Here is a 24,456-nt window from a genome sequence, read left to right as displayed (position 1 = left end):
ATTCTCAGTTTGTTTTGCAACTAAAGTTGCATTCCTTGTATGTATTCTTGAAAAACACCAGTTACACGATAAGGGACAAAAATAGGTTAGCTGCGTCTCTGTTTATCACATTAGTAACTTGATCTGTGCTCTCTTTTTAGTGTGAATGAGAATGCAAGAGTTCCTGTATCTACCTTTGTTACTCTATCTACGATAACAATGCATATTCTCAGCAGAGAATATTATGCAATTGTTAGTTAATTTGTTTAATTTTGTAATTTTAAAAAATTACAAAATTAAAAAAATTTACAAAGTTGCAAATCTAACTTTGCGTTTGTTTAGGGCATTTTAGGGCCAGTTTAGTTCTGAGGTTTAGTTCGTAGAATTATGGTAGAATTCGCCACATAACATCTGGCAACGCTAGTTTTGTTTAACTTTTGTTAGTGTGTGTATTTTTATTTTTAAATAATAAAAAATGGCGGACGAGGACGAGATAGACGTTTTGGGTGATTTTTCTTTTAATTCTTGTTTTGCCCAAAATAGCCAAGGGATGTAAGTAATTTATTCCAATAATTTTATGATAGTTTATAGTAATTTTATATAGTGTCCAGTCAATATCTAACGCGGTATACGTTTTGAGTGGATTTGATTGACGTTTTATTTTATAAACAACACAGTTTGAATTTTTTTGATTTTAATTTAATGATTACATATTACTTAAATAATATCTGACTTTTCTTGGAGAGTTTCCAGCTAAAGAACGCTATAGATGATACCTTATAATATATTATGCTGGTGAGCTTTTTTCATTTTGTTTATTGTTCACAGTCCATCATGTTCAAACAGAGAAGACACGGTGCACCCTCAATGGCTGCTTGATTCCACAGCAAACAATTGGTATGATACACAGAATATAGATAGAAATAGGTAAGCTTCGAATATAGAGTTGTTTACATAAAATAGGTGTTAAAGGAAGGGAGTACTTGGTTTTACTTGTAATGATCTTAACTCAATTTGTTTTGTATCAACTCTGGTATTCTTAAAATGATAAACTCATTTAGCGTTTAAACTACCGTGAGTGATTTCCATTATAAATACTATCTGTCCCGGCTTACTCAAAAGAGTCAAAACCGCGGCGCGTGCGCGGACGGACTCCCTTGAAAAAGGACCCCGGATGGGTTCGAAACTAGTCGGGCTAACGTCGACTACACACGTGAGTAAGCCGGGACAGATAGTATTTATGATAAACTCATATTATAATAATTCATTATCATCATGATCAGCCAGTCATACCTAGACGCATCCAGAGAGAGGAGACCTGTGCAGAGTAGACTGGCGATGGGTCTGGAATCCAACCCATCGCCAGTCTACTCTGCACAGGTCTCCTGTCAGAATGAGAAGGGCTTAGGCTATAGTCCGTCACGCTGGCCAAGTGCAGATTGGCAAACTTCACACTTGAGAACATTATAGAGAACTTTCAGGTACGAAATTTTCCTCACGATGTTTTCCTTCACTGTGATGGGCAGATTACACCTACCGAGTAGTGAAGCGAGATAGTAAAATATCACTCGGCCGAGACAGTGCTGTGGCTGAGAAATTACGGCGAAATTGCACTCGTTAAAGTGTTTATACCAACCGAGTACTCAGACGAGGACACTGACTCGCCACTGTACTCGGTAGGTGTAATCTGCCCATTAAAGCAAGTGATTTTAATTGCTTAAAATATGACATAACTTCTATAAGTTGAGGTGCATGCCTGGGTTTGGATTGCCGATTCCCAAATAGAAGGCCTCTTCACCACTAGGCATAGCTATATATCACAGCTATCAATATACAGTCATGCGCATATAATAGGGTCTTGGACAGAAGTATTAAATTAAATTTATACGTACTTAAATACAGTAATTTCTACTGGAAAATATTTCTTATGTTAAAAAATTGAAAAATACTTGTCGTTTATAATTAATTATGTTAAAAATAAATAAGAATCATGATTTTTTAAATTATTCTCTTTAATAATGAATTCTAGCCCCATAAACCACACAAAAAAAAAACCGGCCAAGTGCGAGTCAGACTCGCGCATTGAGGGTTCCGTACTACAATCGTATTTTTTCGACATTTTGCACGATAATTTAAAAAACTATGATGCATAAAAATAAATAAAAATCTGTTCTAGAATGCACAGGTGAAGCCCTTTCATATGATACCCCACTTGATATAGTTATCTCACATCAAAAAATGGAAATACTAATTATTAGTTCATGACCACAATTTAATTTTTTTTTGTGTGATCTAACCCTAAATTCACGGTTTTCAGATTTTTCCCCGAATGTCTGCTATAAGACCTACCTACCTGCCGAATTTCATGATTCCAAGTCAACGGGAAGTACCCTGTAGGTTTCTTGACAGACCGACAGAGAGACAGACAGAGAGACAAAAAAGTGATCCTATAAAAGTTCCGTTTTTCCTTTTGAGGTACGGAACCCTAAAAATCACACCATTTTATGACTACAGTCCTAGACCCTAACACCCAGTACACCACAGCAAATGTAGAACAAAATTGTTATATACAAATTGTATATGAACTTTTGTTGTAGGAAATTGCAGACAATTATTTTATCAATATGTCTACTTTAGCAGTATTATAGCAAAATAAATGTTTATTTATTTTTATAACAAAATAAATGTTTATTTATTTTGCTAAACCTTTATGAATATTTCTATCTAGTTACTAAAAATTCGAAATGTGCCCTTTTCTCTGCAACCCCTGGCTGTTGTGCAAATAATTAAAAATGCATATTGATGTCATTCTAAGTTTTAACCTGGATTTAAAAATCCTAATATTTTTTATTCCTGTCTAAAAAGACACCATTAACTTTTGATTTTCAGTAGTTTATATCAATTTTCAGCCTATTTCGCAAAAATCAGTAAGAAGTAACACACACAAACCTGCTGTTTTCAGAGTTCCATACCCAAAGCCTCCGCTATCTGTTTGTCTGTCAATTCTGTTTAATGTTGTCTTTTAGTATTTGATGATGGTTGTTCCCAGGTTGAAGGAAGGGCCTTCACGGAGGCTGTCGGGAAACAACACCACAAACAAGTACAGCTCCACGTTACACACTGTGTGGAGCCAGGCGGAGAGAGATGTACTTCAAAGAGAAATGGTAAATTTTTTTCACTTAGGCTGAGATCTATAGAGCGCACTTTGACTTTGCTCAGATTTAAGATTGAGTTAAAACTAGACAGATTTATGTGAGAGATCTCACCCATAGCCTCCCCGCAAACGAGCCATACACGACAACCACAAAGCGCCGCCACCGACCTATTTTCTGTAGTTTTCATACATTTTATATGAACTCTCCGCACACGTTTGACGCTGGTGGTCGCCACATGCCACATAAGTCGCTGCTCGTTTCTTGTGGCTATACGCCGACACACGCCACACCGCGCGATAAACCACCCCTCTCTCCCATTGCGTCAGTTATTTTCGTATTAATTAGGCTTAAATTACAATAATTTTTTAATATACTAGCTGATGCCCGCAACTTTGTCCGCGTGGATTTAGATTTTTAAAAATCCCGTGGGAACTCTTTGATTTTCCGCCTTCCGGGATAAAAGTAGCCTATGTCGCTGCAGGTCTTTATCTATACCCATGCAAAAAATCACGTCAATCTATTGCAGCATTGCGATGTGATTGAAGGACAAACCAACAATCCAACAAACCAATAAACCAACAAACAATTTATAATAAGGGTACTGATTAGCACAAAGATATAATAGGTATACAACTTGTATTGTGCATGCAAAACAAATAGTCCAATCTGAATATGAGGTATACAACTTTACTGCATTGCACTAAAACAGATCTCAACTTGGCTTGTTTATTTAATCCTTGGTCTTATAACCTGCGCAAATGGCCATGTTGGAACTTCAGATCTGTTTTGCAAGCACTGTACAAAGCTATTTATTTATACAAAAAAGTTTGATATCAGCAAGGTATGAAATCATTTTCACAGGCGAAATACGGAAGAAATGTGCGCAAAATATCACAGACACTGAAAACTAAGACAGAAGCGGAAATCCAAGCATTAATTGAGGCTGAACACGGAATTCATTTGGACACACCTGTCCTAGGTCTTGACAAATATGAAGGTATTGACACGCCTACTGTGATTCAAGAGGAAATCGTCACAGATGATCCCGTCAGTGACGTACTGAGCATGGTGACTACCGGCTCTCCGACTATTGCAGTATTAAAACAACCATTCAAAAAGAAGAACAATATAACAAAAATAAGCAATTCAAAAGTTCAACCAAAAAATAGTAAATCAAAAGTTGAGTTACAGACAAATGTTATGGTAGATCCTGCAGAAATATTCTATGAAGATGATTTGACTGTAGGTTCTACCGAATTGATAAAATCGGAAATAGATACGTCGAGAAATACGGCTTTACAACATAAAGAGAGGATTAAGGTGATGAAAAAAATTGGTAATCATAGGTAATATTATTATTTATGTCAATTTTAATTTTTCTCCCACTTGCATGGAAATTGGTTCTTTACTATTTAAAAAAAAACCGGTCGAGTGCGAGACGGACTAGCACACGCAGGGTTCCGTACCATTGTACAAGAACTAACGCTTTTTTGTGATGTTACCACAAATTCATTCATGGTTTTTAGATTTTTACATTTCTTGATTGTAGGTCAACGGGAAGTACCCTGTAGGTTTTGATTCCCTTGACTGGTCTTCACAGACAGACAACTACAGTACGCGGCCGAAAGTAATGTACATCGACCTTTAGAATGAGATAGTAGATTTGTAGAGTATTGTCTCTGTCGTTGAGACCGACACAATGTCATATAGGTAACAGAGACGACTCTATACAAATGTCAAAGCCGAAATGTCATTCTAAAACCCGATGTACATTACTTTCGGCCGCTTACTGTAAGCATTCCTATATGGGTCCCTTTTTTCGCTTGAGGTACGGACTATGGAACCCTAAAAAGAAAGCTAGTCTAAATATATAAAAGGAAAAGGTGATTGACTGACTGACTGACTGATCTATCAACGCACAGCTCAAACTACTGGATAGATCAGGCTGAAATTTGGCATGCATATAGCTATTATGACGTAGGCATCCGCTAAGAAAGGATTTTTGAAAATTCAACCCCTAAGGCCTCCTACGCACTGGCGACCATGGTCGCCGCGACCTGGCCGCGGCGGCCAGTGAATTCTGGACTTTATATGGCAATCGCTATAGCCCCTACGCACTTAGCGGCCAGCGACCAGCGGCCACCGTTGGCCGCGGCGTCCAATTTGATGCCACGCGACCAGCGACCAATCGTGGCCGTCGAGAACATCACTTCTGTATTAAAATTCATCAGTGCTACCGCATCGGCCGCGGCGACCAGACGTGTAGCTAGCTACAGAGTGATTATTTTACAATGGCCAATTTCGACACGGAAAGGTTCATAATTGAAGTTGAAAATAGAAGAGGTTTATGGGATTTAGCATCAAATGATTACTCCAATAAAGTCCAATGAAGTCGACTGCAAATTTTTCGGCCGTCCACATGTCGCGCTTGCCTACGCACCGGCGACCATAGCCGCGGCGGCCTGGCCGCGTCTATGGTCGCCAGTGCGTAGGAGGCCTTAGGGGGAGAAATAGTAATAATTTGTGTAGTCCACGCGGACGAAGTCGTGAGCAAAAGCTAGTTTCATTTAATTTATTAATTTGTAGGAGAAAAGTATCACGGAACTATGACAAAACGAATAGAAACAGAAGCAAAGACAATAAGAAGTCGCCTCAAGGTCGTCAGAGGAAAGACTCCAGCCTGTCCATGTCGGACGACAGTGTGAGGAGCCCTAAGATGCAGATTGTGCTGGGTTCTGGACAAGCACTGCCTGTCTCTGAGGGAGAACAAGTGGTAAGCTTACTTATTAATTTTATGATTACAGAATGGCATTCCCCATTGACTTATATATTACTTCGTATGGACAGGGTTATTGAACAAACAAAATGGCACCGACTCATTGGTGCGTAAATGCTAATTATGCACCAATGCAACCTCAGTGACGTCTGGATTTCAAACGCGTCGTTCATTAATATATAAGAGGTGGCGCTGATTTATTTGGTTTCCGCATTTTGTTGGTTTCTAGCTATTTTGGAAAATGTATGGCTCCTTAGCCGTAAGTTTATTTCAAACCACTGTCTAGAAAGTCAAGTCTAAAAACTTGAGAAGCTCTCTCTATAAGGTAGAATCTCTGTCCACTAAGAAAGGATTTATCATTGAAAACACTAAGGCTGAGATCTATAGAGGGAACTTTGACTTTGCTCAGACTTAAGATTGAGTTAAAACGAGACAGATTTATGTGAGACATATAGCTCTGTCTCGTTTTAACTCTGTCTTAAGTCTAAGCTAAGTCAGAGTGCAATCTATAGATCTCACCCTAAATCAGCATAAATGAGCAAAGCTAGTAATTGTTTTAAAAACTTTGCTTACAGATTAAAATATTAATATTGTTGCAGATTAAAATAGAGAAGAAGAAAGACTCTGAATGTGAGAGTGACATAGAAGTAGACATTGACAGTGACAGTGAAGCTTCACCACAAAAGACACAGCCTAAGCAAGAAGTAGAGGAAGCTCCTATTGCGGTCCCATTGAGAAAGTTTGAGCCCATGCCTAAAAGAAATAGAAAGATTCCTTTGGTAAGCAATTTGTGCGGTGGTAAAAGAAAAATTCCAGCAAAACATTTTTTTTTTTCAAAAGTCTCAAATAAACTTTTTGAATTCATAGAAATGTTTTACTAAACAGTAAATTAATAGAACAAAAATTTGAATTTGAAATTGAGATTGAGCTTTTCTTTTTCTGAAATACGAGTATACTGAACACTACGATGCCCGCAACTTCGTCCGCGTGAATTAGGCTTTTTAAAAATCCCGTGAGAACTCTTTGATTTTCTGGGACAAAAAGTAGCCTATGTCGATTTCCGGAACGCAGGCTACTTTTAAACCAAATTTCATATCAATCGGTTAAACGGGTGGGCCTTACAGAATCCCGTGGGATCTCTTCAATTTTCCGGGATAAGAAGTAGCCTCCGGAATGTAAGCTAACTCTGTACAAAATTTTATCAAAAGCGATTAAATTGTTGGGCCGCGAAAAGATAGCAAACCGACAGACACACACTTTCGCATTTATAATACTAGCATGGATATTGAGAAAGGGACCTTATATTATTTCACAATTTTTATAATTTTTTATGATAGTGTTTTTACCTACACTTCAAGGAAATTTCTAAATAATTTTAAATACATATTAAAAATTGCGGACCGGCAGGATTCGAATCTACGTCTTCTGGGTACGTGCCCGACGCCTTGACTTTTTATATGCATTTGAAATTCTTTAGAAAATTCCTAATTTGTTAAACCAAATTTGTTTCCACTTCTAGGATGGTGGTGGTGGGTACACAATAATGCACACAGAGGCGGGGGATTTGTATGAAATAGGTCAGGAGCCGCGCAAAGAGCGGGCGCCGAAAAAACCGACCATACATCTCATTCAGTGCCGACTGTACAGTGACGAGAAACCGGTAAAAATACTAAGACATTTTGTGTTATTTTTTTGGTTGTAGAGGTAACGGTGGTATTTTTGATTAATATTTGTTGTTATAAAGAGGGTAATGACGGAGGTAAATGAATAATGCATGTTTCTTTCATGAGGGTAATGAATTAATTAACCAATTTTGTAACATTCCAGCCACCCTGCGAAGTGCACTTACACGTATCAGCGCTAATAAGCATGGATGTACACGCGCATACATCACGCGCCGAGGTGATGGGTCTAGTAGGTGGTGAGTGGTGCGAGCCTCGACTATACATGCGATTGTATAGAACAGCGCGCGCAGCCGCCGCCGCTACACATTGTGATATGGACCCTGGTTAGTAAAGCCATTCTAGAAAAAAATTCACGCTCGCTTCTCTCGCACAATAGCGCTTTTATAATAATAAACTTCTGATTTAAAATTTTCCTAGTTTATTTTCTCACTTGTTGTGTCATAGCAAAAAACTTTGTGTTCATATTAGTATTAAAATAATGGGGATCCAAAGGCAAAACTGATCTCAGAGGTCGCCATAAGAGGACCGGCCAATGTCCAATTAAAATCAACATTAGAGCCGATTCTCTTGTACACAATCTCTCACAACAAAAATTAACAAGTGCTAAATCTAGTGATAGCAATAGATTTGACATGCTATTTTAGTTTAGAGATTGTGTACAACGGAATAAGCCACACTCTTTGTTTTATTTGTTCGCTAGCTGTACTAAAAATTATTGATATCGATACAATATATGGTTGTTTCGTAAATTTTTCAAAGATGTAGAAGCAGGAAGCTCGTACAATTAATTACATTTACAATTTAAATTATGGCATTTACAATTAAAAGCTCGGACAATTAATTACATTTACAATTTAAATTATTACATTTACAATTAAAATAATTACAATTACAATTAAAATTATGGCGTTTAATAGCTCAGTACAGCCGGTTCCATATGAAATACTACCTCTATGGCCGGTTCGCTTATGCGCCACCTGTCGGGATAAATTGGCAGTGTGGATCTCGATTATCTCGCTTGCTGACGTTTTGTCGAAAGGTATGAGCGGTTAAATGACCGGTGGTCTAATATCCATGTTAGCAATTATTTTGGTCCATTGGTATGATAACGTAAAATAAAACGTAAACTTTCCTATCCTATATCAATGCTGCAATAATGCAATCAAAAGGATTATTTAAATGATAAAAAAGCTTGGGAATGAGTTGCTTAACGGCTTTGTGATAGTTCTAAAAAGTTTAAGCGATCTTGTAAAGTGGTGATAATAAAAAGAATACCCGGCTGAGTTTGTTGTGGGCTCGCTGACCTGTGCCCTGTTTATCAAACGTTACAAGTCTTGTATTACAAGCGTTTCTCTTGTAAATTTTTGCATTTTTACAAGAATGCGTTTATCAAAACTACACTTGTAAACTACAAGCTACGAGTAATATCACTTGTAATACATGTGTTTTTCACACTTGTATTTGTGGTTTTGTTCATCAAAAATGCCTTTGTAACTTGTAGCTTGTAACTTGTAACGAAAAAGTTGGAGAGCCTCCGTTGACTCTTAATTTATTTTACAAGTTGTATGCAAGTATGATATTGTATAAAAGAATAATTAAATTATCTAGTACCTAGTAGTAAATAGGTAAAATAACTATAAAATAATTCAAAGGTGTAATTTTATTAAACTTATCAATGCTGCTCTTTTTAAATTTGACCAAAAGGTGTCTCATGTACATACGAGTATGCTGGCATAATCTTTTTCGGCAGATACAAGTCCAAGCGACTGACATAGCAATAGTATCTCTTTCCACTCTGCTATTTTTTGGTCTTTAGATAATTTATCAGTAAATGCGCCAAATAAAATATCTTTTTTGTCACGAATTACTTAATTGAAGAATAATTGTAACTTTCGAATCAGATTTCGCCATTTTTTGCAGTGTAATTCGAATAGCGAAATTTTTTAAAGTCTATCCTTTTTTTCAAATTGTAAGTCTAACCTTAATTCATGAAAAAGAATGTAATATTTTTAATTTAAACTTTTTGTGTCGGTACTTTCTGTTGGTGTACTGAAATAGAATAAATAAAAGTATATAGGTAAATAAAATAAGAAGCAACAGGTTTTACAAATAGGTTATTTAACACAAAATTAAATTATTTGAAAAATAAAATTATTTTTAACAATAACTTGACTAGTTATGGTACCGTAATTTCTATTTTATCGTCATTTATTACGGTTGAAAAATTATTTTGCAATTTAGCAAAAATAAAGTGTTATAAATTAAAAATACAAGTTCTACAAGTCTTGTAAAATCCTACAAGTCTTGTGAAATTATTTGATAAACATAATTTACAAGAGTTTGTAAAAAAGTTCTTGTAACTTGTAGCTTGTAATGTTTGATAAACAGGGCACTGGGCGCGTTTGAAACCCTCGTAGCTTTAGTTTTTTAGTTCGCGTATAAATTATCACCACTATATCATCTTACAAATGCAACAACAGACTTTCAAAAAGTGTAATTTATTACCTATTTTGAATAAACCATTTGATTTGATTTGATTTGATACATCGAGACAACTATTTGACCGCCGATGCGTTTCTACCGTTAGCTTTTCCATCCTATCTACGTTATATTTTCATTCGCAGTGTCACAAGCGTGCGCTGCAGAATGGCTCCGAGCTCGCGGGTTAGACGTGTGCGGCTGGCATCACTCCCATCCGCGCTTCCCGGCCGCGCCCTCCGCGCAGGACCTGCGCACACAGAGGGCCTTACAGCGCGCCCTCCGCTGGCCTCTGCCCTTCCTCGCGCTGATAACCTCGCAGCACTGGCCCGCGCGGACCGTGCCCAGCGTGTCGCGACTGCGGTGAGTTGGCCTCAACAAATATAACACGAATTACTTCAAGTAATGCAATTCACAACACTCAATATTTCAACAAGTGCAACAGACAAACTCATTACTTCAATGACTGCAACTCACAAAGCTCATTACTTCAATGAGTACAACACACTTCTAGGCAAGCGCGCTCCATCTTAGGCTGCATCATCATTTGCCACTGTCTGATTGCAGCCAAACGCTAGACTATAAATTATAATAATAATAAATAATCTTTATTTTTTCACACATAATTTCACAAACAATAACAGATGGGAACGATGATCCTGCAGAAGAATACACTATGTTGCAGTGATCATCGCCCTCCTCATACAATATGACAATATGAGTGCGCGCGCGCGCGCGCGTATGTGTGTGTGTGTGTGTGTGTGTGTGTGTGTGTGTGTGTGTGTGTGTGTGTGTGTGTGTGTGTGTGTGGAAATGTTATATTATGTGAAATACATTTAATTACAATGCCAAGACTTTATAAGTTGTTCTGATTGATCGTAAGTTAATTAAAAAATAAAATAATGATTGATATTATTATGTACGCAGATGTTTTCGTGTAGAGGAAACTGAAGAAGCAACGGATACGCCTATCGGTTACCAGCTGAAAGTGAAGCTCGTCCCAGACCTGACGACGGACAATCTGGCGCAGTTTGTACGCGAGCTGCGCGACGTGGTGGCCGAACGCGACGACCGCGGCGAGTTCAGTGTCAACGTGGCGGAAGATGTCTGTCCGCAGGCCGGCATGACGTATTTGGAAAAGGTAATTTTAGCTATTCATCATCATCATAATCAACCGATAGACGTCCACTGCTGGACATAGGTCTCTTGTAGGGACCTCCACACGCACCGGTTTTGCTCCGCCTGAATCCAGCGGCTCCCTGCGACTCGTCTGATGTCGTCCGTCCACCTAATGTGGAGTCTTGCAAGCTAAATTTTAGCTATTACCTCCTACTAACAGGAAGAACGGTGATATACTAGTATTTTTTTTAAATAAAGGCGTCGTCGGTCTTCTATTCGAGGGGCAATTAAGACGTCGGTCTTCTATTCGGGGGATAATGACGCCGGTCTTCTATTCGGGTGGTAATTAAGACGTCGATCTTCAATTTGAGGGGCAATTAGGGCGTCGGTTTTCTATTTACTTAAGGGGTAATTAAGACGTCCTCGGTCTTCTATTCTATGAAAACCTCAAACAAGTAATAACTTGTTGGCTGTACAATATGTAATAGTATTATATATCTATGGTTGACATTTCTGTTGTACAAAATCTCTAAATTAAACTGAGATGACTAGGTCTCAAATGGTTATTCTTTTCATAATACCCCCTACGGAAAAAGATGGCATTAGATCTGTCAATTTAGTTTTATTTAAAGACTAGCTGATGCCCGCGACTCCATCCGCGTGAATTTAACTTTTTTTTTAATCCGTGGGAAGTCTTTGATTTTCCAGGATCAAAAGTAGCCTATGTCCTTTCCCGGGATGTAAGCTATCTCTGCACCAAATTTCGTCAAAATCGGTTGAACGGTTGAGCCGTGAAAAGCTAGCAGACAGACAGACACACTTTCGCATTAATAATATTAGTATGGATTGTATGCAACAGACTTACAGCCGTACTCAGAGTCGCTTAATCGTTACTTAAGTTTAGTTAAAACGAGACAGCTATATCTCTCACATAAATCTGTCTCGTTTTAACTCAATCTTAAGTAACGATTAGCGACTCTTGAGTACGGCTGTTAGCCACATTAAAATGGGAAGTTGTTTATTCAGTGCGTCCTGAGTATACGTCACCACATGCAGTCGGCGGGCTACGAGCACGACGCGCCGCTCGTCGAGCTGCTCGTGCGCGGCGTGCGGCACGTGGTGAGGTGACCTCGCGCCGAACAACCAACAAGACTTCATATTCCATAGATTTATTAGCTGTACACCATGATCTTTTTGTAATGAGAGCTATCTTTTTTTAATAGACGCGACTAAGGCTGAGATCTGTAGAGCGCACGTTGACTTTGCTCAGACTTAAAACGAGACAGATTTATGTGAGAGATATACATCTTTCTCGTTTTAACTCTAACTTAAGTCTCAGCAAAGTCAGTGTGTGCTCTATAGATTTCACCCTTAGAGTGGTTACGCACTCATCCGATCCAAATCCGCGAAAATAGAGATATAAAAAAACTCACCGAATTCGTAAAATCCAAGCTATTCAGTGGACATCTATGACATATCTACGTTATAATATATGTCTATGTGTAATTAAACCCGAGCCATGTGGCCGAGGTATTCTCACAGATGGAGAGAAATCGGATGACGGAAGTCGTATCTAGTGCGTAAGCTACCATACAAATAATTCTATGACTACTTCGAAACGTATTTTCACGGATTCGGATCGGATGAGCGCGTAACCGGCGACTCTGTCTGTACTAAAGACTATAAAGTTTTAACTTTAACTAAACTTTAACTGCGGCAAACGCAAGTGTTGTGTTTTATATTGCGTAACGCGTTTGCGGCTCGCACACGCCAGGGACGTTCTATACAGGAATGCGGCCCAACGAACATGATGCGTATTTTTCGCCACTCCGCAAGTGCGGGCGTACGCATACCCTGCGTTGTATTGAATGCAAAGCCAGTGAACTAGTCTAATCAGTAACTTTTTATCAAACGTCAAAACGCGCGCTAAGTATACGAGATTCTATGAAATACTGGATGGTAGGGAATCCTTCGTGTGCGAGTCCGCCTCGCACTTGACCTTTTTTATGTTGATTATAATAAAAATATTAAATTATTAGTTGTTTTTTTTTTTTCAAATAATATTTGCAGAGTTGAGAACCACCTCGTTTTTGGAAGTCGGTTAAAATAAAGTATTATCTGTAGCTGGAAAGAGATTAGGAACTCTGTAATATTGTGGGCTCTTTTGTTTAGCAGTAAACGCAATAAAAACAAGGCCCGAAGCAAAATAAAGCTAAAGACTTAATCCTAATCCTTTCCCGAGGGATTAAGAATAACAAAAATGCCTGTGCCCGGCCCACCACCACGATGTCAGGCTTATTCGCTAGTATAGTCCTGTCCGTGATGATGGACCGGTCCCAATAGAGCCGGACTCCGTCAGTTATTATTATTCTTATTATAGCAGACATTAGAGAAAAATTGGAAAACCGTGAATTAGTGGTTACATCACACAAAAATAATTAAATGGTGGTCATGAACTAATAATTAGTATTTTCAATTATCAAAGTAAGATAACTATATCAAGTGTTCAATCTTATTATTTTGCACAATGCAATAGATGAATATTGAAATTGAAAACTTACTTTGCTAGGCAGCAAAACCAACGCTGCCACCACTTAGGCTGGCTGCCTAGCAGGGGAGACCTGCAATAACAAAATCAAAATTCAACCACTCCGGCTGAGATCTATAGAGTGCACTTTGACAGATTTATGTGGAAGATATAGTTTGTTTTAAGTCTAAGCTAAGTCAAAGTGCGCTCTATAGATCGCACCCTTAGGCCCGGCGCCCATTATCGGCATCGGCAAGGAACAGGATCCTTCGGCATCCTACATGCAAGCGCACACTGTCGGAAACTATGCTTTGGCATGCTGCAACGTTCTTAGGGATGACGAGGCGTCCTACAGCATGCCGCACCGTCCTGTAGCTTGCCGAAGCGTCTCAATATCGTATTTCTCGTCAAAACAGTCTCAGAGTTGTTACAAGCTAGTTGTCTGAGTTGTATTTAATATGGTGGACTGGGATCTAGTGCTCATAGCAGCTCTTGCTGAAGAAGAAGAGAAATCTAATCAATCAAGAAGATTTTGGGTGAACAACCTTTGGAAGCTATCCCCGAGTGGTGCCTCGGCGCCGGCGGCGTACCGAAGGATGCCGAAGCATCCCAAAGCATTCTTAAGGCTGCCGATACAGCAGCCTCAAGCATACCGAAGCGGTATTTTTATTATAACGACCATATATAATGGAAATTTCTACTTTATTGTCATTATGTTAATGTATATTGCTATTTGCCACCTAAAATCCTCAGTCGTGCCGATGCCGATAATGGGCGCCGGGCCTTAGTAATACACAATAATTATTAGGATCCTATGTATTAATTAATATATATATAGCTGCTTGTGCTGATTCACTGATTGACTGACTGACTCACTTCGTATAGAAGACAAAAATTCATTCGGAACAAAAATAAGGAGAGAGCTGATGATTGAGGATTTCGGAGACGGGTGAAGAGCACGCTTAAGGTATTGAAGATAGGTGGGGGGTGCTCGAGCAAATGTCATTCGAAACGTCATCCAAATGCCAATGAGCTGAAAAAAAATTCAAAATGGCGAAAAAAAGATGGCCGCCATACAAACTTCGTCGGTGTCTATCTCGGAGAGTATAAAAGATGGAAGAGTAGTTTCTTCGCAAAAGATGACCAGGATCCAAATGTCTACTCGATGAATAGAAAAAAAATTCAAGATGGCGGAATTTATTTTTCCATAGAAAATGCATGGCAAATAAAGTCCACATTTTTAAAAGCAACGCTGCATGCTCGCGGACCACTTCAGTGGTCCGCGCACCCACGCACCCTACTAGTTTATTATAGACTAGCTGATGCCCGCAACTTCATACGCGTGGATTTAGTGTTTTAAAAATCCTGTGGGAACTCATTGATTTCCCGGGATAAAAAGTGTCACCCTCCATGCAAAAATCACGTCGATCCGTTGCCCTGTTGCGACGTGTTTGAAGAGGAAACTAACAAACAAACACTTTCGCATTTATATTATGGGTACAGATAACTGTATGTATAGTAGGTAAAGGACATTCATGTATCAAACTTAATAAAGGATTCGGAAACCAGTGCAACGACTTCAGAACAAGCCTCAGAGACAATAATTGAAGAACATAAAAAACCAGGACTTTTAGACTTTTTTTAAAAACAAGGAAAACAACCATCCAACTGCGTCCGCAGTTAACATGCTGCGGATGTATTTGGAGACAGAGGTCCAGCATGTTGAATCTGAATTTGCAAAAGCGGCTGAAAGTGCTGCCACTTTTTGGAGTCACAATAAATATGTAGCACCATTGAACGTTTTGGCGCTAAAGTATTCCCGTCGTTCCCGACGTCCCGTCCCGTACGCACAACAGACGGAAACGTTAAGTGCGGAAACCAGCCCAGAATGAAGAAGTCCCGTCCCGTTGGCGTCGGTGCCCGCAATGTCTGTACCTTCAGAAAGGATGTTCTCCAAATCGGGATGCATCCTTTCATCCAGAAGAAGCAGATTGCAAGCGGGTGCTGTCGACCACATCTGTTTTCTTAATCAAATTTACGACTTATGCAATTAAATAACTAATTGCATATGTCGTAATTTTGATTTACGTAGAAATTATTTGTATTTTGTATACTTTATTTTTATTTGCTCGACTTATTAATTCTGAAGTTATTTTGATTTTAATAAAAATGTTAAATGTTTTGTTATTTATTTTAGTGCCTATTCACCAACGCCGAGTACCTACGTTAAAGTGAGGAATAAATTGGGCGTAATGACAGTTTTTGTATTGAACCTGCCAAAATTTCAAATTTAAGCCTGGATAAGACTTATTTTAACAAAAATATGATTTTGTATTTGGTGGAAATAAATGATTTATAGATTATAGATTAATTAAACGTTGGTAAAATCGGCTCAAAAAAAAACCGGTTTTTTACACAAAGTAATCGGTAAAAACCGGTTCTCAAATTTGTAATCGGTTAACATCACTAGTCCACAGATGGTTCACAGACTAGTAATGATTTTTTTTACGGCTCTGTGTTATTGGTCTGTGGTAGTGCAAGCAACAGCAAGCAACATGTCTGCCAGCCGTGACCAGCCGTGACGTTTCCGCTCAACCTTTTAACATTTTTTTAACCTTTTATTTCTGGTCGATCTCGATGCGCTCAACTCCCTGAGAAGTGAGATGTTTGCAGATTCTGAGTAAGTTTTTACATTTAATTCCATCTTACTATTATTTTGTCTATTCGTTGATAAATGAATATGAATTGATAGGTAGGTAGGTAATCAATGGGGAATATGCGTGTATTTTTTATAATTTATTACAAATATAAACTATATTCAGCCCAAAAAGTCCTTCAAAATTCGTTTACATGTGAATGGCACAGTTTTTATTGATTTCTGAAAAATTCTAAATAGTGTGACTTATGTAGTTTTATGAAATGAATCCATACTAATATTATGAATGTGAAAGTTTATCTGTCCATTCCTCCTCTGCTTGGCTAAGCAGAGGAGGAATGGACTGAAACAGGTTCACTGCGGGCGTTTCCATTCCTCAATGTTGGTCATTTCAACATTGGTCCAGCTGAGTCCCCCATAAATTTTTTCGATTTATTTTTTAACTCCACATTTATGTCATTGTTCATAGCAAGCATTAATACTCATGCCTTACGTTTATTATTAGAAGCCAATACCCCCCATAGTAGAGCTAAAGATTGGATGAATTTCGGGTCTTCATGGCATTACTTTTTCATATGGGTCACAACTCACATACAATTGAATAGGCTCAATGATTACTGGAGCACGGATCCATTATTTAATTTAGCTTTTAAAAAATTCATGTCCTGGGACCGCTTTCTATTAATACTTCGCAACCTATCTTTTTCTAGCCCTCATTATTCATTCAGTAATAATGATCCTAATCAATTCGTCAAACCAATAATTGATTTTTTTAACAATCTTATGAAAAGTTTAGTTTGTCCACCTAAAAACTTAACTATAGATAAAAGTGTAGTACTTTGGCGATGTCGCTTAAAAATCAGGCAATATATTAAAGGCAAAAGGCATAAATATGGAGTCAAAATGTACGTACTTACGGATACAAATGGCATAACGCAGAAAATGCATATGTATTTTGGTTCACATGACACTGAGCTTCAAGGCAAAGGTCACGCGGATAAAGTAGTGATGATGCTTATGGAAGATTACCTAAACGTAGGGAATTCTCTTTATATGGTCAATTTTTATAATAGTGTCACATTGGCAGAAAAGTTATTGGCTAAAAGCACACATGTTACAGGTACACTTAGAGCCAATAGATCTAGGAATCCGAGGATTACTAGGGCTAAGACCGCTAGAGGTACATTGCTTACGAGGTACAATAGACGTGGCGTATGCGTCACCAATTATAGAGACAAAAGGAATGTACTGATGGTCTCAACTGAACATCACTCAAATCTTGTTAATTCTAGAAATAGACACGGTCAAGTGTCACAGAAACCAAAAGTTATAGTAGAATATAATAAATTTATGAAAGGCGTTGATAGAAAAGATCAAATGCATCATATTATCCGTCTTATACAAAGTCAACTAGGTGGTATAGAAAAATTTTATTACACGTAATGCAAGTTATGTTGCTGAACTCTTTCATGATGTTCAATCAACAAATGAAACTTTCCGGAAACAATGATAAAGTTATGTCATTTTTAGATATCCGTTTAAATGTAATTAGAAAGTTGTTAAAGCTTAACACACGGACGACACCGACAGATACACAGACTGCCATAAGAATACCTATAATTAATTATAGATAGGTATTGTGAGGAACTCTTATGTTATGAAGTTGAGGTTTACAGTTGGATTTTCGAGATTCTATGTAGGTACCTGTATTTCTGTAACAGGAGGTGATGTTTTGGTTGTGCTTATTACCTTATGACATTGTTTATATTTTATGCTGTTAAACTAAAGAAGGTAAGTACCTACGTACTTAAGTACATTTATTTTGTTGTGTTAATCAGGAAGATGAAGACACTACGCCCAGTGCGTGGACCCCTGCGGCAGGTACTTGCGCCGTGGGCACCGGCTCTGGCGGAGACGGCTGCGCAGGAGAGACGAGCTTGTCGGCTCTCCTGCGAGCTGCGATCGCTGCCGCAGGTAGCGAAGACGCCGGGATGTCCTGGCGCAGGACAGCGCAAGATGCAGAGGCTCTGCCATCGGGGGCGGCGTCGCAAGCGCCCGCCTCCGCCGCCAACAAAGACACTTCAAAAACTTCAAAAATCTTTTCGGCTAAGGAGCGGGCTGCGAGGGACCTTAGGGACGCTGGGCCGTCCTGGGCCTATATGCCTTTTGCCCAGCGTCCAAGAGGCATTTTGCAAGCGGCGGATCCTGTCCATCTGTGACTCTGACGACAGTGACGCTGCTGGGCCGGGGCCGCGGAAGCGAAGATGTATTCGGAAGTGAATATGAGATATCGTATTCACTATTCACTTCCGAATAGATATCTTCGCTTCGTAGTGTAACATTTTAGGGTTCCGTACCCAAAAAGTAAAAAACCGGCCAAGTGGGAGTCAGGCTCAGTCAGTGACAATAATAGTATACAAGGTTGAGTTATTATAATATATTCAATTTTTATAATTTTTTGTAGTTTCATTATACCTAATAGGTACATACCTATAAATATTTCATACTTTCATAATTATTATGTAGGTAAGTACGAGACCTTTTTGACGTGTAATAACCATTTTAAATTATCGATTAAAGTAAAAAAGTACGTCATTATGATGTGACGTCACATTCCAATATTTCATAGAATATCGCATACAAAGTGCGCGTTTTGACGATTGATAAAGTTACTGATTTGACTAATTGTCAAATACCATAATATAACGCATCTGATGCGTGGGGCCGCACTGCTGTTGGTAAACGTTTCTCGCAACTGATGCGTTTTGACCGCACGCTCGTAGCGTCCATTCAAACGCAGGGTACTCGTGCCCCGCACGGACGGTCGAGTTCGCTCCACGAGTGCGGGAACGCAACTGTTGCGTAATCAGCCGCAATACTTTATTGTTTATGCTATAGTTCGCGCCGCAGTCAATGTGTAGCACTAATCCGATCTCTAAAATCCAAGCTATTCAGTGACCATCTATGACATCTACGTTATAATAATATAATGTCCGATTTAAACCCGAGCCATGTGGCCGAGGTGTTCTCACAGATGGAGAGAAATGGGATGACGGAAGTCGAATCTAGTGCGTAAGCTACCATACAAATAATTCTATGACTACTTCGAAACGTATTTTCACGGATTCGGATCGGATGAGCGTGTAACCGCTCTGACTCTGTCTGTACCTAACTAAAGACTAAAGTTTTTGTTAATCCAACTGCATGAAAATTGTCCCATTAGTGATGATTATTATTATTATTATCAATTGTTTTGTTTGGTTTGGTTTGAATATTTCAAATTTTCAATACAACACGTTTTTCTCTTATGTGGCTAACTGTCAGTATAATATGTAGGTTATAAAAAATAGTGACCTATATTATATTATTTTTTTGTATAAAGCGTATATGCGTTGACTACTTTAAAAATTGTACCTCTACATGATGCTAAGTAAACAAATAAATTGATTTTTTTACAAATTTTTGCTGAACCTGAAACAAATAAATTCAAAAGCTGAAACTTTTGCGTTGGGTCCGTGGCAAGTTCTTATATATTACCTAAGCTTCGGGATTTTGTCCTCCGCGGACTAAAGTTCCTCGTCTGCGCAGGCCCGTAAGAGAGCTTCCGAGACGGTCAAGCACGTAGATTTGTTTTGCTTGTGCGAGCTGGATACGGCCGGCAAGCGGCTTGATCAAGCAAACGGCACTTTTCTCATCTCTCGAACATTGTCCGAACGTCGCGTCGAACAAAAATATAAAATCGACTCAAGCAAAAAATCTACGTGCTCGACTTTACCGTATCGGAAGGTCTTTAGGTAATGAGGTAATGACTAATGAGTAACTATATTTGTGAGGATTTGGAATAAAAACCAGGTGTATATGGCACAGTTCCAGTTTATTTTTTTAAATGTTACATGTGCTAGATAAAAAAATAATACAGTCCGATTAGTGAAACTCTTTTACTTTTTTAGACAAAGCGGTCGATTCGACCATGTGTTCATATTCACTGGTAGATAATACTAATTTTATTACAAATCGATTATTCCCATATTCGTATACACTCTAAACTTGAAAAACATTATACTTTTTACAATTTTAAAGAGCAATTTTAACTTCGACATACTTCGAGCCCACTTGGACTTTTTGGTACATAATAATAATAATAATTTCGATAAGGTACTTTTAGACGCTAGGGTGTACCGAAAGTGCCTTATTGTATAGTTAATTGAATATAGCTTTATCTATTTATACAAATTGGCGCGACCGTACGGTCTGGCGTATTATACCTTTATCTGGACACAGATGTCTCGGACATTGCACGTCGCGGATTTGGACAGATTAGATATACCTATATGGTCTCACAGTTTGAACAGAATAGTTATTTATCTAAGAAAATAGTACAGTGACACTGGATGAAAAGAACATTTTAGAAATTTTTACCAGAAAACTGGAATTTTAGTTATAACCAGAAAATTATTTTCTAAAGTGATATTTGATTTCACGTATACGTATTTATTTTCACAATCGCATATTCAAATCTTATTCAATGGTTCGCTAGTTTTCCAAAATTCTTTAGAAATGTTGCACAACATCCAATTTCACTAAACTATGAAGCAAAAGTTACCGTACATTGACAATAAGCGTAATCAATAAACTATTGTATAGACGGAGTAAAAAAAACGGAAGACATCGACTTGAAAGAAATATGTATTGGCAAGATTCCAAACTGCGTGCAATTTTGTTCCGAGACGATCTTATACGATATCAGCATTAGGGCCTCGACTCATTGTGACATTAAAACCGTATCTACACGCGAAACCTATTTGTGAAAGACTTGACAGCTCAGGGATTAGCATCAAAGTTTAATGGCTACATTGTGATGATCGCAATCACTTACAATAACTGTCTAAGATTTTTCTGCCTGACTAAAATACAGGTGTCGCAATATCACCACAGATTCAGCTTATAACCCTATTCAAATGCTACAGTTTTTTCACTGACAACTGCGTTATATTTTGTCAGTGAAGTTATTTTTTTTACTCATTATAGGCGCACGCTTGATCACGATCACACCTGATGGGAAGTGATGGTGTGGCCTAAGATGGGACGCGTTTGCCTAGAAGTTGCCTTGCATGTTGGCATTTGAATAGTTGCAATAAGTAATAGGCTGACTCCGGAAAAGCTTCATCAATCATTATTACAATCTCAATTGTTGTGATTGACTGAATTTATTGTATTCAACAATTGTTGCAACACAACAATGCATTGTAGCCAATACCGAACGAGTGTCGGCCAATCAGAGGTGATTGCGATCATCACATTGTAGCTATCCTTGTACGGCGGTAGACCCCCAGCTCTTCATTAAAAAAGTCAATGATGTCGTTATTAGCTGCAACTGAAAGTGTGTTACGGTCCTAATATCATAGCGAATTAAGGCCAAGGATGAACCTTAGGCGGTGCATTCACGAGCGAATTTAACGCACCCTTTTATCCTTTAAGATAAAATAGTAATACGATAGTATGTATTAATATACACATGGCGACAAGAGTCAAGACAGTTTTGGTGCAGACCGTCACGACACCTTTAGCGCCAAACTTTCTACAATTATTTCGATGATTATGTAGTCTTCAGTCAATAAGGTTGCCTAAAAATTGAAGCGCGTTTACGTTGTACATATTGATTTGACATATCGATATAGTCCGCCGATTTTCTGGAGCAACTATGTCCCAAGGCATGACTTAGTCCAGAAAATCAGTGTTAATTTGTGGCACTAATCTCTAAATAAACATGTTTCGTTCTCTTCACGGGAAGTACGACAAGCCTGCGCATCACGCTACTTGGCAACCTATTGACCGTTGCAGTCGGCTGTGATAGCATTATAATATAATCATTTTGATGCTAAAGGGGTCACCGAAGTCGCGAAGATATTAGGACAAAATAATCTCCATAACAGTTTAGTTATTTCAACGTAAGGCGGAATCGTTGCGTTACAATCGCTCGTGTAGACAGCGCCTTAGGCAAATAAATTAATCAATTAAATAATTAAAAAATAAACGAGTTCGAATCGAATAATTAAGCGTTCATAATCCTATATTTACAATTGGTTAACTTACGAACTAATTAGAAGCATCAACTATGAAAAATTTTATCAACATCGAAGGCACATGATTACGCACCCTATTCTCAATATTGTGCAATGTTAGGTGCACTCGTCCCGCGGCTACTCAACGTATAGTACAGTGGACCGGACGTGACAAGCTAAATTACGTCTTAAATTTATGCAGAATAAGTACTCTTTTTGAACGACTTGCAGACGCGTCGTTTCCCCGAAACTCGTGATTTACGGCCGAAATGAATACGGTCAATCCTATCTGTAATCGATCGATTGGTTACTTAGGAAAGTTGTTATTTGTCCTAAATTGTATCGTACTTTTTTAGCCAATTATTAACAACGTCTTATGGACAGATTACGGCTAGATTGATTATTATAATTAATTTCGGCCGTAAATGGGCTTGTATGAATTTCGCTAACGTTTAATAAATAGTTTCTGATGTTTTAAGTGAGTTAAGTTGATAATTATAGTTTATTAACTAAAAAATAGTTAACGTGGTTGAAATTCCATGGTAATAGAAAACGATGACAAAAGAAACATTTTATGCGCTTGAATAAACTTTTACCCATTACTACTACCGGAACACCGACTTGTCCGCATACCACTTGTGTGTGATTAACGGTAAGGCGGAGGTCTGAGCGCTTCTTTACGCAGTAATAGTTAGTAATCTGTGGCCAAAAGTTTAGCAAAACTCATAACTGCAAAATTACAAATATAATCGAAGTTTAGCCGAAACTACACGTTTGCAAGTGTGGACTAGTCATTGTCACTTGAAGTTATTATATTAGGGAACTCAGTCTGATTATAATAATTAAAGTATAACAATCAATCCGATATGTCAACTTATTAAATGATAAAATTATGACTTAACGGCCGAAATTAATGACTATACTATAATGTGTCGATAATTTACTTAGCAATACTGTTATTTTTCAAAAAAGATGATGCAATTTTTGACAAATAACAGTATGACTACATAACTTATCAACATATTGTTTATTAGAAAATGTTTAAATTTTTCAAACTGTTTTGTTAAATAAAGATTTTTCATTTTTCATTTTCATTATACATATATCACACACCGGCTTTACTCGCGTGTCTAGTCTACGCTAGCCCGACTAGTTTCAAACCCACTAGGGCCCCTGTAAAAACACAGGGACATAGTTCGCGGTCGCGAGCAGCGGCGCGCCGCACGCAGTCTAGACCGCGACGCGTGCGCGAACTGAGTCCCTGTGAAAAAGGGCCCCGGATGGGTTCGAAACTAGTCGGGCTAACGTCGACCAAACACGTGAGTAAAGCCGGTGTGTGATATATGTATAATGGAAATCACTCATGATAGTTTAAACGCTAAAATTGATTATTATTTATTAATTTCGGTCATAAAACTTAAAAAAAGTCACCTTATAGAAGTTAATTACAAATTTTGGTCTGCAACTTAATAAGTCGACACTACTGATTTCCCTGTACAATGGCTTGTAAAACTGAAACTTATATAAAAGAGCTATTCACAGATTAAGAACGGAAACATAACTGTCCACATAATTAATTATATACAGTTTATATGTTTTTCTATATATTTGATTGAGATCCTGTATGATGGAAGATTTATTTTACAGATTTGGATCGAAATAATATACACTTATACGTAGAAGATATTGATAAATATAATATGTTAAGTTTGGATTCTTGGTATTCTTTAATTTTGCATGACGTCATAGTTCATATTAAGGTGAATTTATCTACATAACGATGTTATCAAACATTGTTGTATCGATGTTTTGGTAGCGTGGGAATTATTTTGTGTTATAAAACATGTTGCATTGTTACTGAAACTTGCTGAAAATTGACATATAACAAGTTAAATAGGTTCATTTTACTTTTATAAACTTACTATGTAGAAATTGTTATATAACATGTTACATAGTTTACAGTCACCTTTATTGGTTTTGTTGGTGATTTAGTGACATTTCAACAAAAAAAAATCACGT

At 38.0% G+C, this 24,456-nt stretch overlaps 1 protein-coding gene and 1 pseudogene across 2 annotated transcripts; both read left to right on the top strand.

Annotated features, from left to right (window-relative positions):
* The first annotated feature begins 391 nt into the window (after positions 1 to 391).
* LOC117987963 (histone H2A deubiquitinase MYSM1-like) lies at positions 392 to 13,230 on the top strand. 2 transcript variants are annotated; one of them, XM_069502551.1, is made up of 11 exons: positions 392 to 531; positions 808 to 876; positions 3,029 to 3,143; positions 3,996 to 4,480; positions 5,721 to 5,907; positions 6,510 to 6,689; positions 7,430 to 7,570; positions 7,738 to 7,918; positions 10,220 to 10,436; positions 11,001 to 11,214; positions 12,219 to 13,230. In XM_069502551.1, the coding sequence occupies exons 1-11, from the start codon at positions 455 to 457 to the stop codon at positions 12,318 to 12,320; spliced, it is 1,968 nt and encodes a 655-aa protein (XP_069358652.1). In that variant the 5' UTR covers positions 392 to 454; the 3' UTR covers positions 12,321 to 13,230. The 2 variants fall into 2 exon arrangements, with proteins under 2 accessions (XP_069358652.1, XP_034830939.1); XM_034975048.2 differs by having other exon boundaries at positions 808 to 906.
* Positions 13,231 to 16,495: 3,265 nt separating this feature from the next.
* Positions 16,496 to 18,217, top strand: LOC138403188 (piggyBac transposable element-derived protein 4-like; annotated as a pseudogene).
* The last annotated feature ends 6,239 nt before the right edge of the window (positions 18,218 to 24,456 follow it).

This window comes from Maniola hyperantus, chromosome 13 (genome assembly GCF_902806685.2).
Source record: "Maniola hyperantus chromosome 13, iAphHyp1.2, whole genome shotgun sequence".
In the NCBI taxonomy this organism is placed as follows: Eukaryota; Metazoa; Arthropoda; class Insecta; order Lepidoptera; family Nymphalidae; genus Maniola; species Maniola hyperantus.
The sequence above is the reverse complement of the archived record's forward strand: the minus strand, read 5'-3'. Positions and strand labels throughout refer to the sequence as shown.

What these genes read in the sequence shown, in the direction of transcription:
- LOC117987963 (XM_034975048.2), top strand. Translation starts at nt 455, where the DNA reads ATGGCGGACGAGGACGAGATAGACGTTTTGGGTGATTTTTCTTTTAAT. An exon ending in CAGAATATAGATAGAAATAG is followed by an intron (nt 907 to 3,028) that starts GTAAGCTTCGAA and finishes GGTTGTTCCCAG; the next exon opens with GTTGAAGGAAGGGCCTTCAC. An exon ending in ACATTGTGATATGGACCCTG is followed by an intron (nt 7,919 to 10,219) that starts GTTAGTAAAGCC and finishes TTTCATTCGCAG; the next exon opens with TGTCACAAGCGTGCGCTGCA.